Below are 23,117 nucleotides of genomic sequence, written 5' to 3'. Positions count from 1 at the left end.
TAGCGAATAATTAAAAAAGTATTAAAACATTTAGGATGGTTTATTTCCAGAATCAAGAAGAAACGATAGAGTATTAACTTATATACAGTAGTTGGTTGAGAGGATTAAAGTGAAGCAGTAAAAGTTAAATAGATAAATTATTACTACAAGCTACCATGAATCCCATTCATAATTGTCGGTAGTTGAGTAACAGGTTAGGTAAGGAGGGGGGGGGCAATGTTAGAAGTAGTCCCGTCTGTATGAGAAACATGTTTTGTCAAACAACAAGTTACTGTCGGTTTTCCAGTAAGAATACTGGAACTCAGGTCGTCAACACTACTAATAAAATATTTGTTGAACTGTTTGGCATTGAAATCTCGGTTCAGTTTATTCTGTACAGGTTTACTGTTTGGTTTTATTTATAAAACTCCTTGTCACCTTGGTTTTTATTAGATGACTTATTTGTTACGTCGTTGTTGTACCTTGGTTTGGCTAAGCGAATCTTTGCTTTGTATTCTTTTTTGAGTAATTTATTTATACTTGTTGTTGAATTTTGTGGTAAGGCTACACAACTATTTTGCAATATTAAATACAATTTATTAAGTTCAGATTTAAGTTTAGCAAGACCACTATGTTACTACTTATTATTAGCTTTCACATTTCTACATGCAACTGTTTTCATTGGCATAGAGGTATTTAAAGTCCAAAGTAAAAGATTTTTAAAAATGTTTTTGAAATTGTGTTCTATTTCAAGAGAAATATTTATACTATTTACTGAAAATATATATTATACCTATTTGACTAAGGTTAGTAATAAACAAGGACTCTGTATCATTATTTATAGGCCTAACTATACGTTTAGCAGTTTTTAGCATTGGCACAGATGAAATACAGTTTATGGGCAGTTTGAAAAACAATTGCGTTGTAGTCAGACGATGCAGTGTGTTATTACAAACATATTCCATCTTTCAGGTTGAAAATAAGTAAAATGTTATCCACACAGGTTCCACCAGCACTAGTGTAACCAGGCCTAGTGATTTCATTTGTAGCAATATGAAGCTCAAAACTCAATTAGATCAGAGAGTTCCTTGGGTCTTACTGAAAGTTGACAAAAAATTGATATTGAAGTCTGCAGCCAGGACCACTTTAATGTAAACCCCATGAAACTATATAACATCTTTTTAACCCATTCAAGACATTGGACAGGCAGTTTCCGTCTTTCACTTCGCGCGGGCCCCAACGACTAAAGACGGGCCCATCCGCTAGACACGACATCGACGTAGTTGAATATATTGCCGATAGATCGCAGAGGCATTCACATTTGCTGCATATTTTGTTCTCAATATTCTAGTCTATGTTTTTCTTCTTCTTCGTTGCTGAAAATCATCTGATATTGCCTCAAATCATCTTGGCAAAACATCTTTTCTTTCGTTTGTAAACAGTCAAGATGGCGTCTCGCGACCGGAATGATGTGTTCGTAAATCGGATGATTTTGCAGCTTACGTTGTTAATGTTTTAGATGAAGTGGTGATGAAGAATGTGACAGTGAACAAGATGGACATGATACATGAAAAATCACTGGCTAGGCCTTGTGATTTTGCGTGAAGTGTTGGACCAAATACTGTTAGTACAATGCGTTTTACCGGCAATGATGGACTAAATCCTATCATTTCGAGGTAGTTAAGAGAAAACTGCACTGAGTCAGATGTGTTCAATCACTTCTGTGACGAAACTGTTGGGCTCAGGTAACACTTTGGTAGGCTTCCCGCTTGTGGAGAATCACCTTCAAGGAAAGTTTTGGGGGCATTTTATTGAAAAGATACCTCCAACCACCAAAGCCAGGCCCTCAAGAAAATGTAAAGTTTGTGCCTCACAGGGGAAAAGAAGTGAAACAGTGTACCAATGTAAAAAGTGTCATGTTCCACTTTATCTGGGAAAATGTTTTGAGGTGTTTCACACCAGAACCAGCTTCTAAAGATGTATATTAAAAATTTGTAAATGGTGTAAATATATTTATATAAAAAAAACTTAACATTTTGTGTTCATACAATAACAAGGAATAACTAGAGTAAATGTATAATATTCATAGCATGTTATACATTAAGTGTTATGCAATGTGCACCTGTTCTTACACGAAAGCATGGAAAATATCCAGTTCTGTAGTCCAAAAATTATAGTAATTTATTCAGTCACGAATGGGTTAAGTTTGTTGATTTACAGAGGTTCTCAAAGTGTGGGGCGTGACCCCCAAGGGGGGCGCAATGAAGGTTCAGGGGGGCCAATGCTTCCTTGAAAAGTTAATTTAATTTACTTACTAAGCTATAAAGCAAACTTATTATTTTTTAAATTACAACAAGTGTATGTATATTTTTTATCATCGTCGTAATAGTGCTAAATATTTTCTTTTTGTTTATTTATCGGCAGTAAAATACTGTTAGTTTACACCAACATATTTTTAGTACAGCGCTGGAGGTAACTCGTGGTAGCGCCTTGTTGTTGTGGTTTCCCAATGACTCGTGAAGTATGACCCTGACCGATTAGCCCCTGACTTTTCCGAAACCTCCACCACTCCTACCCCTACCACCAATGCAAGTGAAGTTAATGCAGTTCCATGTTATGAACGTAGGATATCTCCATGTTTTGTGGTTATTTTCATATATACTTTGGTTTGTGTAAGCTTTTTGAGTACAAGTGTATATATTTACATCGAAATGAAAAGATTTCTTGTAACTATAACAAGTTGTGGAAGTGGAAACGCATCAGTGAAGGCAAGTATGAGTAGTGGCGTCAGTGACACTCAAGGTCAAAATGAGTACCCAATCGACAAAGCAAGTGTAACCACTTGTTCTCCACATCCAAAAGGACCAGGCGTAGCCAAAGTCCGCAAGTATGACGACAGTTATTTGTCACTAGGTTTTACAAAAATAATCATAAATGGCCAAGAACGGCCTTAGTGTGATTTGTCTAGCCGTCCTGGCCTCTGACAGCATGAAACCTAAAAAACTAAAAAGACATCTTGACACTAGCATGGAAATATCGCAGTCAAACCTAGAGAGTTTTTTTTTTTTTTAACAAAAACTTAATAGTGTTAAATCTACAAAAAATGTTTTTTTCCAACATTACAAGTGTACATTCAAAGGCTGTGATGGCATTTATCAGATTTCTCACAGAATCGCTCAAAAGAAATAACCGAACACTATTGGAGAAGACCTGATATTACCAGCAGCAATTGATTTTGTTTCACTATGTTTGGAGAATCCATGGGTCAACAGTTGAAGGCAATACCAATCTCAAATTATACGGTACCAAGATGTATACCTGACATTTCGAAAGATATTCACGTGCCATTGATGGAAAAGGTGCAAAATCCTCATTTTGCCATACAAGTTGATGAAGCTACCGATCTTCATAGAGTTGCTTATTTAATATGCTATGTAAGATTCGTTGATGGTGATGCGATGCGGGAAGAGTTACTTTTTTGTGAGACATTTTCAGCCGTCACTCACTCACTCATTCAACACCACTGTGTCTTGAAACTGGGTTTTCTGCTCTAGCTACCATGAAGAGTAAATATAGCTCAAGACTGAATATGTCCTAGAAACTCAGAACTGACAACTTTTCGACAAACTATGCGCAAAGAGAAAACAAGCACATCCTTCACATTGAAGCTCTTTTTATTATTATTACTTTGAGTTATAAATAAAAGTTATGTAGAAGCTAAAAGAAATAAATAATAAATTGTAATAGTTTGTATAGAATTTGTTGTTTGATTACGATTAAACCTTTTGCCCCATTAGGCTCCAATGCAGTATGCATAAAATGTGCAAAACTAAGCAAATAAAAGTTGACTGTAAAGTTTCAAAATCGACTCACTCATAAAATATAGTAAGTTTACATGAAGGGGGACCCGGCACCAGTTGGATTATGCGGGGGGGGGGGGGGGGGGCTCGAAATAAAAAGGTTGAGAACCGCTGTATTAGAGCATTAAAATTGCCTGATGGTGCTCTATAGAAGCATACCTGTACAGTTCCCAATTTTCAAAGTAAAACAGCAGGAGCCTCAAACACAATCTCTTCGCCTAAGCAGGTTATTTTATCTTACACTTAGATCTCTATGCCATTTTTTACATAAATTGCAGAACCCCCATGTGACTTGATAGTTCTTTCAAAACTAGAACCTAATGTGTACCCTGGGATGTTAAGGTTATCAATCTCATTGTGAGACAACCAAGCACAAAACATTGTAGTTATGCAAAAAGGCAACGTAGTTAAGTAGGTCAAGTTTATTAGCTACACTTTGGGTATTCCATAACAGCAATTTCAGATTATAATTGCTCAATTTTTAGGGCATATCAAAACCCAAACCTGCACTAAGCTGTACTAGGTATTTCCTCCTAGTGAACTCCGTTTGTCCAAAAAAAACATTTTTGAGCTTGGTGTTTTGATGGAAATTAAATCTAGAAACATAAACCCTAGTACACCAAAACCAAAAATTTAGAGTGTACACTTTGTCCCATATTGAGAAAGGTATACCTACCTTGGAAGATTTATAATTAGAGTACTTAGTTTTAATATCTGTCACATCAAAATCTGCCTTAATACTATCACTCATGTACTCCTTAACTGCTGTACAGTCAGTATTTTCGGCCCAATAATAAAAGGATCCTGCTCAACTTTCAATGGACAAAGATAGAAAAAATGAAACTCAAGACACCCCTGTAGGAAACAAAAGTAAACCAAAATGGGCTTTTTGGTGTGTAGTTTAAAATTTTTAAATGTAAAGCTACAGTAGCACCAGTAATTACAATTATGTTAAACAATAAAACTGCTAAAACTTACTAACCTGTGATTTTGTTATATCAGATGTTCAAATTTTGTTGTCCCAGGACAGTTTGACAATGTCCAAGCCTGTTGTAGAGACTTGAAACAGCACACGCTGTACGGATTCACACAGGACTTTTTTTAATTTCCACTGCTATTCTATCCCAAAGAACACACTGGGGTTTCATTTTATAGACATTGTTATCACAAAGTAGTCAAGTGGCGATCTTGGTGGCCACTTGATACCTCCTCTTCTGCCTATCCAGCGATTTGGAAAAATATTGTTTAAATACTATGCAATATACAATATCTGCATCATAGTGTGGAGGTGCTCCATCCTGCTGCAACCAAACTTCATTACAGTTGTTGGTTGCTCCTTGGATAGCTGGGTAAACCTGATTTTGTAACATTTCCTGGTATACCTACAGTAGCACCAACTCTTGATAACTCTTGATACTAAAAACTTGATAATCTAAATATTTTAAATAGTACAAAGTAATTATATATTTTAGAATATATTTATATTAGTTAACTTTTTTTAAATTATAAACCTACAATGTATATTTAATTAAATACCATGTGTAAGAAGGTTTTATTATTTTGTATTTTTAGATTAATGTGTGCAACTGTTCCGTTGAACTCTCCCCGCTCACAGACCTACAGTCTTTGCGGGGATTATTCCTGTATTATAATTTGTATTTCTAAAGTGTGCATTTTGTTTAAGGAATAAATGTTGATTTGATTTGACCTCGGCATTAAGGTTTCCATCAATAAAAAAAATGGCCCAACAAACTGATCCCTCACAATGCCAAGCCAAATATTTAATTTTTCAGGGTGCTGGGTATGTTGCTCTCTCATCCAATGATGGTTAACATCAGCCCAATAACGAGCACAGAGTCTGTTAACATTACCATAGTACAGATGATATCCAACACTCAGTACGGCCCAGGAGCTGTGTTTGATGGTGATTTTAATAACTTAATCACAGTATGATTGATATTGAGATTAGTGGTAATACTGATGATAACTTAGTACTCAATATGGCCCAGGTGCTGTGTTTGGTGGAGATTTCGACAACTTAATACAGTAAGGTTGATATGGATATTAGAGGTAGAATTGGTGATATCCCAATACTCAGTACAGGCCAGGTGCTTTTGGTGGTGATTAAAATGTTTGTTTAAATTTGTTGTAACAATATCTAGATAAGTGGCCTTAGAGTTGTGGTAAAAGGACTGTAGGTCCACGTCGTAAAACTGTTGAAGCATTTCTTACCTACTTCTTAAGGGGTGGACAGTGGGTCCACGGTCCAGGCCTGGGATCCACTGTCCGACTCACGGGTTTCTTTTGACGAGGGATTGACAAGGGATCGTCATACTCACTCTACAGCACTTGAACGGATGTTCGAGATGTATACTCTATATCTGTTAAATATTTTTCAGTGGATACATAAGACAGCTACAGAAAGAATTAAACAAAATTATATATACAAATACAAAGTCAGGTTAGTTACACCATTTCTAACTTAAGAATGGCTGTAACAATTAATTGTAAAGGTCTTTGCATTATTGGATACGTTTTCGCCCCGACTAGCAGAACAATGATTAAAGTATCCTAAAAGTCCATTGAAAAAATCAGGCGAAGAGAACAAGTCTTTAATATAATAGTATAGTATTTATAGTATAGTATAGTACAGTAATAACTTGTCAACTGTTCTGTGTAAACATTGTTTTATGTTAGCAAAACCATATGTGAAATTAATTTAACCACTATTTTAAATTTGTTTACAAAGGTCGTGAAAGCATAGAGTAAGTTTGATATTAACAACACTTCTTATTTCAGACTTTTCTGCAACTACTGTTGAGCACAACTAAAAATATTTAGATAAGAAAACTAAAAATTTTAGTAAAAGTCTATTTTTAACTGTACACTTTAGTAAATATTAAGTATGCATTTCTTGGTGAGTACTGTAATGCATATATCAAGGGAATTTACTATATAACTTTTACTAGATATGTAAAGACTGTTATAAAACGCATAGTTTATTTGACTTTTGACAGAAGGCTTCACAATATGTACCTTGATCAAGGAAACAAAGTAACATTAACTAGGGCACAAAATATATTAAGTCTGGTATAAATTACGATTGCCGTAATTATACACTTTAAGACATATTTTCTTTATCGTAGAAATAAGGAAACCTCAACATTGGTGTCGGATATATAATTCACTCAAACCAGAAGTGCCCATACGAAAGCCTACAAAATTGCTTGTGAAACTGCGGGGAACTGCTAGTTTTAACATGAATTGTAATTGTGTATCTTTCAAAACCCTAACAGCATTTGTATTTTTTTACTAACTAAACTCCAAATTTCAAAACGTTTAACGGGTAACGGTTCATTTTAAAGGGGAATAAAACTAATAGGATTGAAGAATATATTTAAGAATTTGTTGCATTCAAAGTCACTAGTAATTAAATATATTATCTCTTGTCGCTCTTGGCTCACTGTTTGAATTAATGTTACACTTTGTCGCAGCGGGATATAGCAGTTTGAATGAAACTAGACACATTTTTTTATCCGTTCTTCATCGAATTGCTGTTTGAGTGACATTTACAACCTATCGTAAGCGGCATACTGTCGCTATTATGTAAGTGAGTATGTCCCTGTAGGCAGATAAGTTTTGTTTACTGCTTGGTTTATATGCCAAGGGCCACTATTTAAATTAATAATATATTTTGTCTTTGTATTGGTATCTATTTAACGTAATTTGATACAACTATAAATATGATATATTAGGTATGAACTAAATGGTCGTTTTAATTATTAACAGTATTAATAAAACAATAAACCATCCATTTCAATTAACGTGTACTATGAGTAACGTGTCTACTGGCATATATAATATTATACTAACGATGGACCAAGATAAGGAATAAGTAATACAAACTTACTGTAGATGTTTATGGTTAATTAGGATAATGCTGAATTAATCAGATAGTAATATAGTGGTGCTGTGTGGAATTCGTTTAGCTATAATCCCAATAAGTAACCCACTTCATACGTGATAGCTTGAGTAACCTGTTATTAATATTTACTGCTTTAGCAGTACGCTGTGTGAATGTAATGGAAGCAACACCAGAACGAAGAATAAGTGCAGGTAGAAAAATTAATGCACGGCCAGGTCAGTTTTGAAAAGTAGGACAGTTAGTCCATGGGTGTTGGCGTGGACTAACTGTCCTATCCTACCAAAAAGTGACGTCAGCCACCCTCGTCAAAACTAGGCGTGGACCTACAGTCCTTCAATCTAGAGTTGTAGTCCTTCAAAGTGTTCACTGTGTGACTATTCATTGTTTTATTGAGTCTGTAAAAGTCTGTGGACACATTATTATTTCTAGTATTATACATATTTCTTTCACTATATGTCTTCAGAGGTTCAGGATTTTTAAGGATGACATCTGTTGGTTTCAGTTGTTCAGCAGGTACATGAAGTTCTCACTGCCCTCACGATTAGGCATAATTCCATGAGCTTAGGACTACTCTAAACTAAAAGATTATAGAGATAACACGTATCTGCCAAATAGGAGATGGTCTATTAATTAAACATTACATCCACTGCTGCTTGATGCACAGTGCTGCCTTATCAACCTTCCTCATTTCCTTGATTTTCGTTTGTCATAGCCTGTACGATTCTTCATCTGTCAAGTTTTCATTGGTAATTTCACCATCAGCTGTAAAAACCCATTTTTGAACATCCTGCAGTTGAATATCATTGTAGTCAGGAAGATTTTGCAAGTTGCAAACTCTATAGTAGCTAGAATATTTTTCTGTAGCACCTGTTAAGATATTCAACAATTCCTTGATCTCTTAATGGATTATACTTGTTATATGGGGTGGAAAAAGACACTATTCCAGGCTCCTCTGCACATTTAATGTTATCAGATTGTGTTGGTACATTTTCTAACACCAAATACACCTTAACTGGCAACTTCAAGATTTAAAAATTTTTTAATGGACAAAACTCATTGATAAACATGTACTCATCCATCCACGCTGATCTTTGAATTTTAACACATCATAAGGGATTAAGTACATACATTTTTAAAGGCTCACGGTTTCTGAAACTATGATATGATGAGCAAAAAGAATTTGTGAGGCATTAGTACAAACTGTAACATTAATTCTCTTCTTCTTAAATGTAAATCCAGAGGCTAAACTTTTTAATAAAATATTTGAGTTTATTTTATGACTCATCGGCTGCAGCTGGGTTAGCTCATAGCTCTTCACCACACACAGTTAAAAAATAAAAATGGGATGTTTCTTACAGTGCATCAAACAGCCCTCAAAGAAACTCTCCTCCATTTTCAGACTCGGCATTTAGAATTACTGCTTTTACTTGCAAAATTGGCCACTTATAGGCATAACCTATGTGCCACTCTTGCATCCATCTGTTATTTATCTTTTTTTTTTGTAAATAAATCTACTTGAAAGTACTTTAACAGCAAATTTGATTGGAAAGTAAAATATTGGATAGCTTTCTTGTTCTTGTCCTTAACCATAGTCACATTAACACTGAATTCACTACTGATTAATTTTACTGATTGACCTTTCACAAGTCACTCAATATCATTTAACCCAACAACAGGTGTGGCCACACATTTATGTGATCCCAATCATCTTAGAAATCTGGTGTGCCCACATGACATTTGTGAGCAAGTTCAGTCGCTAAAAAAGGCAAAGTTTATGAATAAATTGTGTAACTTTTTTTAGTACCAATAAAAAGAGGAGATTCCATTGTCACACTGATTCTACAATCAGTATGTTTTGCACTCCAATCAACGTTTGAATGAACAGAGTAAATAAAATAAAACGGCAACTAGTGCAGTCATTGAAGCATTATTGCTCTGAATTTTTTTACTGTGAACCGAATTGCATACAATTTTGGAATTAGGTTCATTTTACCCTTAACTTCAAAAGTGAAAATGATTTGAACTCCGCAACCACCCTGGGGGTGGTTGCCACCCCTTCTCGGGGGTGAATTTGTTTTTTCAAAATAACCTCGGATATCGATAGAAGGCCTAATTTTAAGCAAAAAATCGTCTATAAAGTTTTTTGAAAGATCTAATACTTTTCAAGTTATTGGCAATTGGAAATTCGCAATTTTTTCACGTTTTTCATCAGTTTTTTGCAAATATCTCCAAAAATATACGTTTTATCGAAAATTTTATAAAAAACAAAATTGTAGCAGGTACAATGAACAATTTAGTTTTTTATAAAGTATTCTAAGTGCAATATTAAGCTAGATATTAAAGATCAAAGCCGTTTTTTATTTTGTCTGAAATTTAATCGATGTGGTCAATGCCATCTAGCGGCGAGCAGATGCATTTTAGGAATTCTAATAAAAAAAGGGTTTTGTAGTGCTCGAAATAAGCTTTAAAATGAGCACTATTAAAAGACTTTTGCACGTAAAATAAGTGAGCTGTATTGCAAATAAGAAGAGCATCTAATGTTTTTTCTTTTAAATAATGCCATTTCCACCAAAATTACAATTTATCGTATTCCGCCTAGAACTAACTTTATTATGAAGAGTTTGATAGATTGTATCAGTTTGGCTGCTTCAAGACACATATTTTTCAAAAAAGTCACGATTAAAAAAAATTTCAAATAAAAAAAAATCACTTTTTTTCATAATATCTTAAAAATTTCGACAGATACGTATAAAAGTGTAGGGATACAAAATTTAGGTATTTTAGTGACAACAAATTTTGTTTTTTTGTTTTTTCTGTCAAACAAAAATTGACGGATATATGATTGTTTAGAGAGCGCGTGGCAGCGCAATCACAGCCTCTCTTACGCTCTTTAACCCTTCACCGTTTTAGAAAAAGGTTTTTTACTATATATTGCAATAAAGGATGTTATAGCTCTCTTAATTACCTTTACAGTCGTTTTTATAAATTGTGATAGCATGGAAATTGAAGGAGTTATGGTCCAAAAACTTATCATATTTTTTTCTACTTAGTAACTGAAAATTTCGGAGTGTGAATATTTGGAGCAATGTGAAAGTACGCAGTATAATAGAGACCCAAAACTAGTTTAATGTGTATATATACATATACATAATATGGCTCATATATTTTGGAAACTTAGGCATGAATACATACCAACGTTCTTATATGTATATATAACACATTTGAGTGAATTTTATATAATTTGTAAATATTTTATACAATAAATGTCAATTTTTTACTCTAAATAAAATTATTTTTAAATATGTAATCATATATATTTACTGTTTTAATTTAGGGGTAGTTTTAAGGGTAGAAAAGCTTAAGAATATGATAATAATTTTCGAGAGTGTGGAATAAAATTTAAATCCTTTTCATTTTATAAAAAAAATTTTTAACAATTTTTTATCAAGGGGTAGTTTTCAAGGGTTGAAAGGGGGTTAAAAATTTGATAATTATTATAGAGAATATAAAATATTACTTACTCTATACTTACATCTTTTTATGTCATACCAAAGTATTTTTTGTGATTTTTTCAATTTAGGGGTTGTTTGCAAGGGTTGTAAGATTTTCAAGGGGTTGAAAATTATTTTAATATGAGGTAATTATGTTAGAAAACACTTTACAATTTCACCACTTACTATTAGACATGTTTTCTAGCGATAAAATGGTTCAATGTCAATTTTTCCATTAAGGGGTTGTTTACACCCCTTAAAAATAATAGGCGGAGTTAAGATCATTTTCACTTTTGAAGTTAAGGGTAAGATGAGCGTAATTCCAAAATTTCATGCAAATCGGTTCACAGTAAACAAATTCGGAGGTAAGACCGTATTTTTCGCTTCAATGACTGCACTAAAGGGCATTTTACCTGAAGTTGCACTAGCCTAGAAAGCTAAAACAGTGGTTGGTTTGTTTTCAAAATAATGACATACTAAATCACCTATACCAACACAAAACAGAGAATTTCATTATCTTTTTACTGCACGAAACTTATTACTTCTTCAGTGAACATATTTTATTTTATAACCTCTTTTTGAAAATCCTTACAATCAATATTTCTGTACTGGTATGCCCATATGTTTTTGATATAAACCAATCAATGTTCACTTCAGAATTATTTATTGAGCAAAAATTGTTAAATTATCGTTTAAAAAAAAATTACCAGTTGGCTATTGAGACACTAGATGTATGATATACAGCAGAGTTTTTTTGGTTTGCAAGTTGGCAGTAAGAAAGAGTCTGTATTAGGGTAGGGGTGGTCATGAAACCAAGCCATTTTCTTGTTCAATTTGGTTGCATTTCTAATTGTGTTCTCACTACTAAAAACTAAATACAGACATTTTGATAATTTTGTAAACCTTGGGTTTTCAAAAATGTTAATTTTACTAACCCTCTAAAGGGTGTCGGAGTTATAAATTTGGTATTCTACTACTACAGGATGACTATTTTAAACTTTTACTCTAGTACTAGATGTTGCATTATCTTGTCTTTCATTGTTGACACAACACGTTTAAACTTAGATCTACTAATTTTGGAAAGTTTTGGTTGCAACATCTATTTAATATAACTGCAATGCGGCACATAAACAACAGCCCACAAAGCACACTGCTGGCAAGACAATGCACTACTGATCCGTTTCGCTAGGAAACTGAAAAGACATGGTCATCAACTGCAAAGGTGTAGTGGCTTGTCTAATATTTTCGATGAACCGTTGTTACGATGGAATTTAAATCTAATGATAGATATCTTCCTGGAAGGGGTTGGTTAAGAGGGAGCCGACTTAATTAGAAATTTTTCTGTGATGTATTTTTTAATCATATCTAATTTAAATCATAAATAAATAATGCTTTAGACCCAGAAGTTTAAATGAAAATATTTGTTTGTATAACATCAAAAAATGAACACTCTTATAACATATTAGTGGTTATAAGCTATGTTTTGTATTCATATTTTTCATTAACTATTTTGTTGATTGTGGTAGCATAACTGTAATATTTTCCTGTTTTTTTTTTTCTTTTTCTTTGCAAGTTAAATATCTGATGTCGCTACTACCTGTTTGTGATGAATGAATGGGACTATACTGTACGTACTTACTGCTACGTGTTTTAATGTTTTAGGAAAGTATTCGACAGCTAGTTCCTTCATCGGAACTTTAGTTGTACCAGAGCACATCCAACTCTCCAATCATTCAGATGACTTATACACACGGGCCAAGGATAGTCCACCTCGCAAGATCTCTTATAAACCACCGACCCCACCTCGCAGTTACAAACGGAAATCCTCCCCAAAATCTTACCATTCACCTCCCCCCACCACTTACATCTCCAGTACAACTCCTACTCTATCATCAAGTTCCCCTTCAAACTATTCCTCTTCCTCTCCCTACCAGCCAGTCACCAAGAGCAACTCCTACACTTCCAACACTACCAGTTACTCTATCCCATCCGTAGCGTTCTCCCATAATGAAGGACTCACCTACCCTCCCACAACTACTTATTCGGCAACTAATGAGCCTTACTCGGATATGTATAATCCAGAGGATAATGAACAAATGGCTTTTAACGATCCTCCAGATTCTTACCACATACCAGGGGCCAACCCACCTCCTCCACCCCCGATGTCATATACTAACCCACCACCATCATCTAACACTTATTCAAGTACTGGAAGGAATCCTTCTCCTGAAATCACTTACGATCTTACCTCCAGTAGCTCACCTGCTTATCAGTCTTCAACTCCTTACAACTCGAGGAAGTTCCAATCTTCAAGGTCATACGATAACCCACCACCTGTGGTTGCTCCTCCCCCTGACTACTCAGTGCCTCCTCCTCCCGTTAATGAGTACAACCCTACTCTGAGGCCCTTTTACTCCTCTTCTAACAATCTGACCATGCCTCCTCTCCTTGGAGAAGACTGCCCCCCTTCTGCCATCAACGGGTTGGATTCTTTCCTCCAAGGAGACTCTGTCAATGATGATTCTCCAAATGCTCCTCCTCTATTGGGCTCCGGGTTCAGCAGCTTCATGGGAAATATCAATTTACCTTTTGATTTTCAGGTAATTCTCAGTAAAGACTAAGTTTCTTGGTTAGTATTATGACTAGTAGTTAAATTTCCAAGAAAATTAAGTAAAATACTAAATAAATTATGGTATTGAAATTTTAATTCTTACATTTTCAAAATATTTGTTGTAAAATACATTCACTGTAATTAACTTGAAACATTATTAAGAGAATAAATGTTGCTTTTCAAAACTTTAATAATAAATTAATAACTAAACATGGAATTGTTTCTCCATGTAAAATTTAATATGATAATCGTTTCTTAACTTTGGAAGAAAGCTTCAAATCCATTTGCAGCACACAGAACAATGTACTGAAATGGCTGACAATATAGTAATTCTTGCAGTATTTTTTCCATTAAAAAGTCTGAATGTATTCATGACAAAAATTAAATATGATTTTATTAAATGCGAAGTTAAAATCCTCTCTACCACTTAACCTCATAAATACATTAAATTAACATATTTACATATAATTTAATTTTACACATATTTCAACCATTATTATGAGACACGCTCGCTTTCATTCAACTTGCTCTCCAATGCCGGGCAAGTACCATAGAGTAAAAATGAAATATGAAACAAGTTCTCAAAACAAGAACACAGCAATAGTCTGCTTCAAATAATAAAAGACGACTAAATTTAGCAACAATCATTGTCGTATGTTGACAAGTTTAATGGACAATGTCTCTCGGGAGTACTAGGTGTCATCTGTGGTAAATTGAAATGCTGGACTGGAGTGCGTGGCAACCAATGCTTGCACTATGGTCGAGGATTCTGATATATCATGGGTGGAACAAATGACATTGGTAATAGTGGATGTAATAAAATAAAACTACTAAATAAATTTACCCGAAGATAGGTTTTAATAAACGTTGAAGTCTGATGCATTTGATCAAACGTAAACAAATGTTAAGTTACAGGTGAGAGCGTTATTAACGGTTTACTATATTATTTTAAACAACACATGTTATCGGAGAATCCCTCTTGTGTGGGTTTAAAACTGTGGAACCGCTATATTATGGAAAAAAAAACATAAGTACTGATGGTCAGAATGGCAACTTGCCATTTAATGTAAAAATGTCAAGGTCCACTTTTGATTGTTTAGTAACACATGTTCATGACCACTGAACACTATTAGTAATACCCATAAATAGGGAAAAAATATCTTTATCAATAACAACAGCTGTGTGAGCCATTTGACTCAAAGCAGGTGCACTATAAAGGAATATAAAGAAATAATTACGATACATATAGAAACGTTACAGAACATTAAAATAAAATGGTCTAAAATTTGATCATTTACATAAATTGATTTTTTTTTTTGTATCAATACTTATACTTTTTAAACACATTTTAAAGACATAATAATAAAATTATGTGCTGTGTTGAAAGATCCTATACAAGGCAATGCCATCAAGAGTACCACTAAAATACCCGATATCAGGTATTTCCGAGTTCCAGGGTTAATACAATGTTGGATAATTTTTGTTATATCGAGTAGGCAATTCCACTATTTTGCCCTTGAATTCAACCGAATTTTTCCTTTTACCTGCTAATAAGAAATAGCACTACTCAATGAACTTTTTGTTTTAATTAAAATAAATGTTTCTATATTTCGTACAGTACATTTTATTCTCATATGTTGATACTTATAGTATAGCCATACACTGTTTTGATTGATCACAATTTTACCATGTGGTGTTAATCTTACATATAAACATTCTAAATTATTGAGAGGTTGTTTTCTGAAATCAATTTCTTTTTTCAAGTAGGAACTGAGAATGGGAGTCGGTACTAAAAATCAACAACTACAAGGAATATAAGAAAAAACAAAAAACAAGTTGTTTTTGCTGTACGTTAGTTCTGTGTAAATTTGTCCTGGAAAGCTATGGTTTTATTTTGCTGGAAAATGTTAAAAACTAATACAAAAGTAAAACATAATTTTAAATTAAATCAACTATTGTAATTCATTGATTTTTGTTCAACGTATTCCTTCATTTGTTCTCTTTTTTTGTGGCAGTTCACCTTCTCTGTTCGCACATTTGTGCTCCAATAATTTTGTCTGTGACAAACTATGCTCATCCTTTAAAATAAATGCATCATGCTGTATTAGTTTAGCGCATTAGTCAATCATACTGTGATCAGATGAATTAATTGTTGTCGAAGTGGTGCCTAGTATTATAAAATTTACTAGTCTCATATGGCATACCTCATTAATATTTAAATCCCTGACATGGTCATATTAATATAGCATGGTAATCTCTATTTATTGCATATTCACTATAAAACACTGACAAGCAGTCATGAACAGCCTCAATTGGATTCACTTACTGTCATCTTTAAATCAAAACTACTCTTCTATGTACTGTACAGGTTTTGTAGAATTAAGAATAATCCATCTCTATAAATAATTTAAAATCACAATTAATGAGGAAAGAAGTCATGGAATTTACCATTGTCAGTGAATGGAGGGATTCATTTAATTTTTATGAATGGAGGGATTCTCAATTCAAGAAATAAATCCGCTCACTCTTGTTTTATATGTTAATTTCCTATTTGGACCCAAATCACTAATATTTGTCAAGCTAATGGTGATGTGTGTAAACTGCAGAAGGGACTATTCTCTGAGGTGAGCTGTGACGACACTCCTGCCTCCCCTCCTGGAAATGTCTTGGACGACAGCACTTCGCAGATTGAATACTTTTCAGATTCTAACCATGATGTTGAGGTATGAATAATATGCAATAGGCCTTTAAAAATGCTAAGGTATTGAATTACCTCTTAAAAGTTTTACTGACAATAGATTATGTTATGACATAATCATGATTATTAGATTATGTCTCTTTATGAGTGAATATTGAATTATGTAACAAAAGAGACGTTTTCTTGTCCAAGAAGATGTATAGTGAAATCTGTCTTCAATGTTTTACAGATCTGTTTGTATCGAGTAAGAATGTTAGTTGATGAAATTCATTTAAAAATCAAGTTCACCACTGAACACTAATTTATTAAGATTAGCAGTTACCTGCGGCTTCGCACACAATTTCGTACTTTTGCACCTGTATGAGCACTTCTGGTTTGAGCGAATTATATTTCCGACGCCAATATTAATTTTCCCTTGTTGCCACAATCAAGAAAATATGTTAAAAAGTGTATATTTATGGTCATTGTAATGTACTTTGATAATATTTTTTGTCCAAATGTGTATTTTGCCTCTTTTCTAATCAAGAAAAAATATATATACATACACAGCTCTGAGAACCCTACCTTTGTCAAAAAACAACTAATAATTTAGGTTTGATAACATACCATAGGCTTGCACGCAGTTTAGTACTTTTGCACTTGAATTACCATTGCTGGTTCAAATGAATTATATTTCCGACGCCAATGTTGAGTTTGCATTGTTACCACAACCAAGAAAATACATCAAAAGTTTGTATTTATGGCCATTCTAATTTACTTTGATAGATAGTAATATTGTCTTTTATATGTAATATTTGATAAAAATGTACAGCTAAAAGTACAGTAACAATGACACTATGCGTTTGTTTCTTTATAAACAAAAACAATATTGATAATACTTTAGAATATTTAGAGCTGGATTTAGTACATTAGATATAAAACACAGTTTAGCGAACTTTCATCGTAGCGTAGTCTTGCTGACTGCTTCGAAGGGAGTCTTCGGTATCAAATTCTGGCCATCTTATGTTTTATGGCATCTTCTAAGATAGATGAGTACTTACCTAATCGCTGAAATCTAAACCGGTGTTAAAAATATTTGTACTCACAATAAATGTAAACAAATGCTCTGTTAATTAATATTTCACAACTTTAAATACCATTGGGGTGTAGCCCAAACGGATTATCAAAATAAGATAGGCCTATATTCATCCCAGGGACACTAAGAATGTCCATGTACAATTTCAGTGCAATCGGTTGAATAATTTGCGCGTGAAAGCGTAACAAGCAAACTTACTTTCACATTTATAGTATTATTAGGATATAAAAAGTTTAAAAGTAAAGATTATTTAAAATTAAAATATTGGTTAGAAATTTAATGAAACTTGGTTAGGCAAGTTATATTTAAATATACTTGTTGCTTTTTAGAAATTAATGTGACGAGTGTTAACTAATGCAAGTAAAAGTAACGTAATAATCTTTGACTATGTAGTTGTACTGTTATTTAGTAGATAGCAGCACTGAACAGAGTGTAAACTCTTCATAATCTTATATACATTTTACATTGGCTTATATAGCATGTATGTATTTATATATGAACATATTTATGTAATACTATTATAAACTACATATTTTTAATTTTTATAATGAATTTGAAAACATTAAAGTGTAATTTAGTGAAGTTTCATGACTATCTCGTATAGAACTCAAACCATTGCAATTGATTATTATTGATTAGTGATGAACATTTCTTAATAAACAATAAAACTGTAGACAACCCAGTGGAAGTAGCTGAATATCTAAATACATACTTTGCCCAGATAGCAGAAATTACTGTACAGAAGAACAATCAACAACAGAGAGATAACGGACTACAAGAGGAACAAGCTCTCACAGTTTCTCCTATAACACAACCATTTCATTTGACTCCCACAACTATAAATGAGGTAAAATCTATAATCTGCAGTCTAATAAATAAATCATCCAGTGGCATAGACGAGTACTCTCCGAAAATAGTTAAACATTGTGCTGAAGAATTAGTCACACCTCTCACAGCAATTATAAACCAGTCATTTGCTCAAGGTCATTTTCCATCTGGACTGAAGGTTTCTAAAGTATACCCTAAATATAAAAAAGGATCACCATCAGAACTGGAAATTACAGACCCATATCACTGATTTCTACATTTTCCAAAATCATTGAGAAATTAGTTCTGACAAGACTAATGAAACATCTCAAACACCATAGCCTACTCACAGACTGCCAACACGGATTTCAGAAACAGAGATCAACAACCTCTGCTACCATTAGCCTTGTTGAGACCATCATAGATAACATCGATGATGAAAAATATATTACAGCTCTATTTTTGGATTATAGCAAGGCTTTTGACTGCTTGGGGCACAGTCTGATCTCAAAAAAACTTATAACCCTGGGAATTAGAGACATTTCAAACAAATGGTTTGTAAGTTATCTAAATGGAAGATCTCAAGTTGTGGAGTTACAATCTACCACATCCGGTGTCACAAGCACAGTCAGATCTAATCTGCAACCAATTACCAGAGGAGTTCCTCAGGGATCTGTGCTAGGCCCTATATTGTTCATCCTGTTTACTAACGACTTTCCGTCATTTCTCCATAACAACAGCACTCACTGTCTAATGTATGCGGATGACACAACCCTTTTAATAAAAGATGACTCAGCAGAAAAACTTTATGTTAACTCTTTAACATCACTGCAAAATGCTCTCATGTATAGCAAACTCAATGACCTAGCACTAAACCCCGACAAAACAACTCAAGTGCATTTCAGTAGGAAAAAAGACCAAACACCAAGTCTACCCAATACATCAGTAGGTAATCAGGTCAAGTTTTTGATTATCACAATAGATAACAAGCTTTCATTGACAGAACAAGTAAATAACACCTGCAAAAAAATGAGCACAGGACTCTATGTAGTAAAACGAATCAAATGGATTGGAACTTTAGAAGCTGCAAAAACTGCCTATTACACATTAGTGGAATCACATATTAGATATGGACTGGTTGTCTGGGGCAGCTCTGCTGGAAACCTTAATAGAGTACTCATTTTACAAAAGAAAGCAGTTAGGACTCTAGCTGGACTGGAACCACTTCAAAGCTGCCGACAAGCCTTCCAGTCTCTGGGTATACTAACAGTAACGGCTCTCTACATATTTGAAACAATCATGCATGTTGACAGACTCCAGACCAACAGTGACGTCCACACCTACCATACCCGTAATGCTTCCAGATACATATTGCCTCAACACCGCACTGCTCTTTTTGGTAAAAAACCATCATACATTGGTAGAAAACTCAAAAATATGCTCCCAGAAAACATCAGAAACCTATCAGGAAATCGACTCAAGAAAGGACTTCAAGACTACCTAGTGAAAAGACCAATATACACCTTGCAGAGTTCCTGACAACGCCAAGCTGAGAAAGAACTGCATTAATATTGAATGACACAAAATATGTGACCATTTTTACTTGTATGACATTTAGAATTTTGTATGACACTATTACTGTACTTCATGTTCATGTAATAAAGGAGAGAAAAAAAAAGTGGCCAGCAAGGTTTGCCATTGTGTGTATAATTTAAAATATATTCTGAAACAAGTAACTCTTCTTAAATAGATAAGTATGTTTAATTTTTTTTTTTTTTTTTGTCAAAAGGAGAGGTCAGTCCCCTTTTGTGCCTTATTCTGTCTGTCCTCATGGGCCACTGGCCTGTGCGAGGATCTTATTGACAATAAGGAGGAGAGTCGATACAGTACAAGGTCGATGGTACTGATAAAAAGTGCAATGTCACAGGATTTGAACCCACGCTATCTCTAACTCAGACCCAAAGTCCAACGACTTAGACGCTCGGCCATCGGCACTCCCAATATATTGTGTACTGGTATACTTTGGATAAAAACCTAAATAAGTTTTTTTGTTTTTTTATTCTACACTTTTAGATGTTCTACTATAGTTGTTCAGTATCTTAAATTTCACCTTGAGTCCAAATTTAAATAGATTTTTTAATACTGATCATATTTACTGGTGGAATTTTAACAAATAGAAAGAAATATATTATTTAAAGTTTACTATGCAACAAATCATCAACGCACATTAACATTTCTATAAGCATATAGTTTGTAACCAGTTCTGATAACTAGTTCTTCTCAGGGAAAACCAATAGAGGTGATCAACAGAACCAAGCAGCCCGATCTGAGTGAGCTCCTCAAGGTTATCAGCATGCAGGGTGTGGCCAAGGGTGGAGTGGAGCTGCCCCCACCATCTCCCTCAGTCCCACCACCACCTCTCCCACCTACAGTGCTTGATGACTACCCCAGTGAGCCCGAGGACCATGACAAGCCGTGGAGTCAACCCCCCTTGCTGCCACCCAAGTTTCCGACGTGGGGACATGATGACTGGTCAGACACACCAGCTTCACCCCCACTCTACGAGAAGTCTGGGTATGTGCATTTAAAACACTTTACTAATTTTAGATTTAAGAATTTTTTAAGTATACAAGTTATATAAGATGAGTTTTATAACAGACTTTTAGTATATAGTAAAAGTTAGATAGTATCTTTGTCTTTTTTTAACTAAAAAGGGGTTGTAGAAAAGGTTGATATAAGAAGTGATGTTAGCATCAAACTTAGTCTATGCTTTCAAGACTATAAATGTAAACAAATTGAAAATTTTGGTTAAATTAATTAAACACATGGTTGTTCTGTCATAAAACTATGTTTACACAGAACAGTTGACTATATTTAACAGGCTCTAGAAGTGAATTGTACTCTTTACCCATAAAAAACCTTAAATTCACAATAAAAAATTGACATTTTTGTTAACTCTCCATCTGTTAGGTGACTAGTGACTAGTTGCTAAAAAATATTCCTCCAGTGTTGAACAACTAGTCACTAGTTGATTTTGCAGTCATCTATTTAATCAAACTTTCGCTATCGGAAATATAACTTAAGTAGGACAAATATTATACCAAAATAATTGTGATGTTTCACTGATTAATTTGATATATAGTTTATTGAATAAGTATGCACCAAAATTATAAAGTTGCAATACTGTTCAAATGTTGGTTTGCCATGTTTGGTTACACACTTCGAGAGAGCATGAAAAAACAGGACTTTTTCCCTATACGTTTGCTGTGGGAAACTTCGCTTAGGAATGAGTTTGACTGTGTTCAGAATTTATTTCTCAACCAGATCATCTGTTTCAAACATCTGTTCGTTGATATATGTTGCAAAGTAAGACCTTCGACACAACCATTGTTTGCAACATTTCTGTAATGTTAGACGACTAGTTTCACTAGTCACTAGTATTATATTGTTTCTTGTAATAGTATTAGAGTTGTGTTAGTATAAAATGACATCAAACTTTTCCTTGTAAAATTTTCCATTAAGTACTATATATATATATATATATATATACATATATCCTCCAGAAATAAGTAAATTATAAGTGTTTATTTTATGATCAAACTTTATAATTTCGAGAGGACTATAGCCGCCATATTGAATGATGCGTCGGCATTACTCATTGTGTATTCTAAACTTTTTATTTGTGAATTCTAAGCTTGTACCTACAAACTATACCGTGATCAATGGTTTATTTTTCATTAATTTATTGTATAATAATTTAGTAACATTCACAGGTTTGTACGTTAAATTGTTATATAAAACTTGTTATACCTAGGCCTACATCTAGATTACATATAATGTTTATTTCATTAATTTTTATTTATTGAATGCTATGAGTGACCTAGTAAATAAGTTAGATGAACTTAGACAATTATTATTACACAATGAATTTTTATTATAATAAATTTACTTCATTTTAACCCTTTGAGGTCTCAATAAAAATTGCTTCGACTGTCCTCAGGTCGTATTTAATTTCTGTTAGTTTACAGTTCTTTGACAATACACAAATGCAAGTTTTAAATTCCTTTTTCTGCAACTTTTGTATTTTTTTCTTTTTATATATCAATGTAAATAACCTAAAAAGAATGTTTACATTATTTTATAGTATTTTTTTATAACTTTAAGTAACATTTAAAAAATATAAAAAAGAAGTATAAAAATATAAAAACATAATTTTTATTTTTTTTATACATATGTAATAAACCAAAATTACATGAATACAGGTGAAAAGGCACTAGGATCTCATCAGATACATGTTATTCATTATATAATATTATATATAATACATTATATATATTATAATTTTGCCTTAGTCCAGCCCTAGGCCTACTTTGGGCAACATGTCTAGCTCTTCCTCTTAGTCTACTAGTTTGTAGCCTAGGCCTAACTCTATTATTTGCATCTCCTTGTCCTACTTCTATCACATTATCCACTAATTGATCAAATTCTTCCCCATCATTACCTAGTTTCCAATCTAAACACATCACTTTCGTCGTCTAGGTTACCGGCGACTAGGTTACCGTCATTTACCACAATGTTTTCAGAAGAATTTTCACTATGATTCAACTAACAATCACTATCACGGTCTTCTTCAATAATCTGTTTTTCATTTTGGATACTAATTTCACTGAA

The 23,117-nt window shown here is 33.6% G+C and overlaps 1 protein-coding gene across 2 annotated transcripts in view; it reads left to right on the top strand.

The window, feature by feature from the left end:
- Positions 1-23,117, top strand: part of LOC124354713 (extensin-2-like) — a 51,774-nt gene that overhangs the window by 16,495 nt on the left and 12,162 nt on the right. For both annotated transcript variants that reach the window (XM_046805370.1, XM_046805371.1), the window contains 3 exons: positions 12,918-13,855; positions 16,473-16,589; positions 20,731-21,020. In XM_046805370.1, coding sequence (XP_046661326.1) covers positions 12,918-13,855; positions 16,473-16,589; positions 20,731-21,020 — 1,345 coding nt within the window. The remainder of the gene's footprint in view (positions 1-12,917; positions 13,856-16,472; positions 16,590-20,730; positions 21,021-23,117) is intronic.

This window comes from Homalodisca vitripennis, chromosome 2 (genome assembly GCF_021130785.1).
Source record: "Homalodisca vitripennis isolate AUS2020 chromosome 2, UT_GWSS_2.1, whole genome shotgun sequence".
Taxonomy (NCBI): domain Eukaryota; kingdom Metazoa; phylum Arthropoda; class Insecta; order Hemiptera; family Cicadellidae; genus Homalodisca; species Homalodisca vitripennis.
The sequence above is the reverse complement of the archived record's forward strand: the minus strand, read 5'-3'. Positions and strand labels throughout refer to the sequence as shown.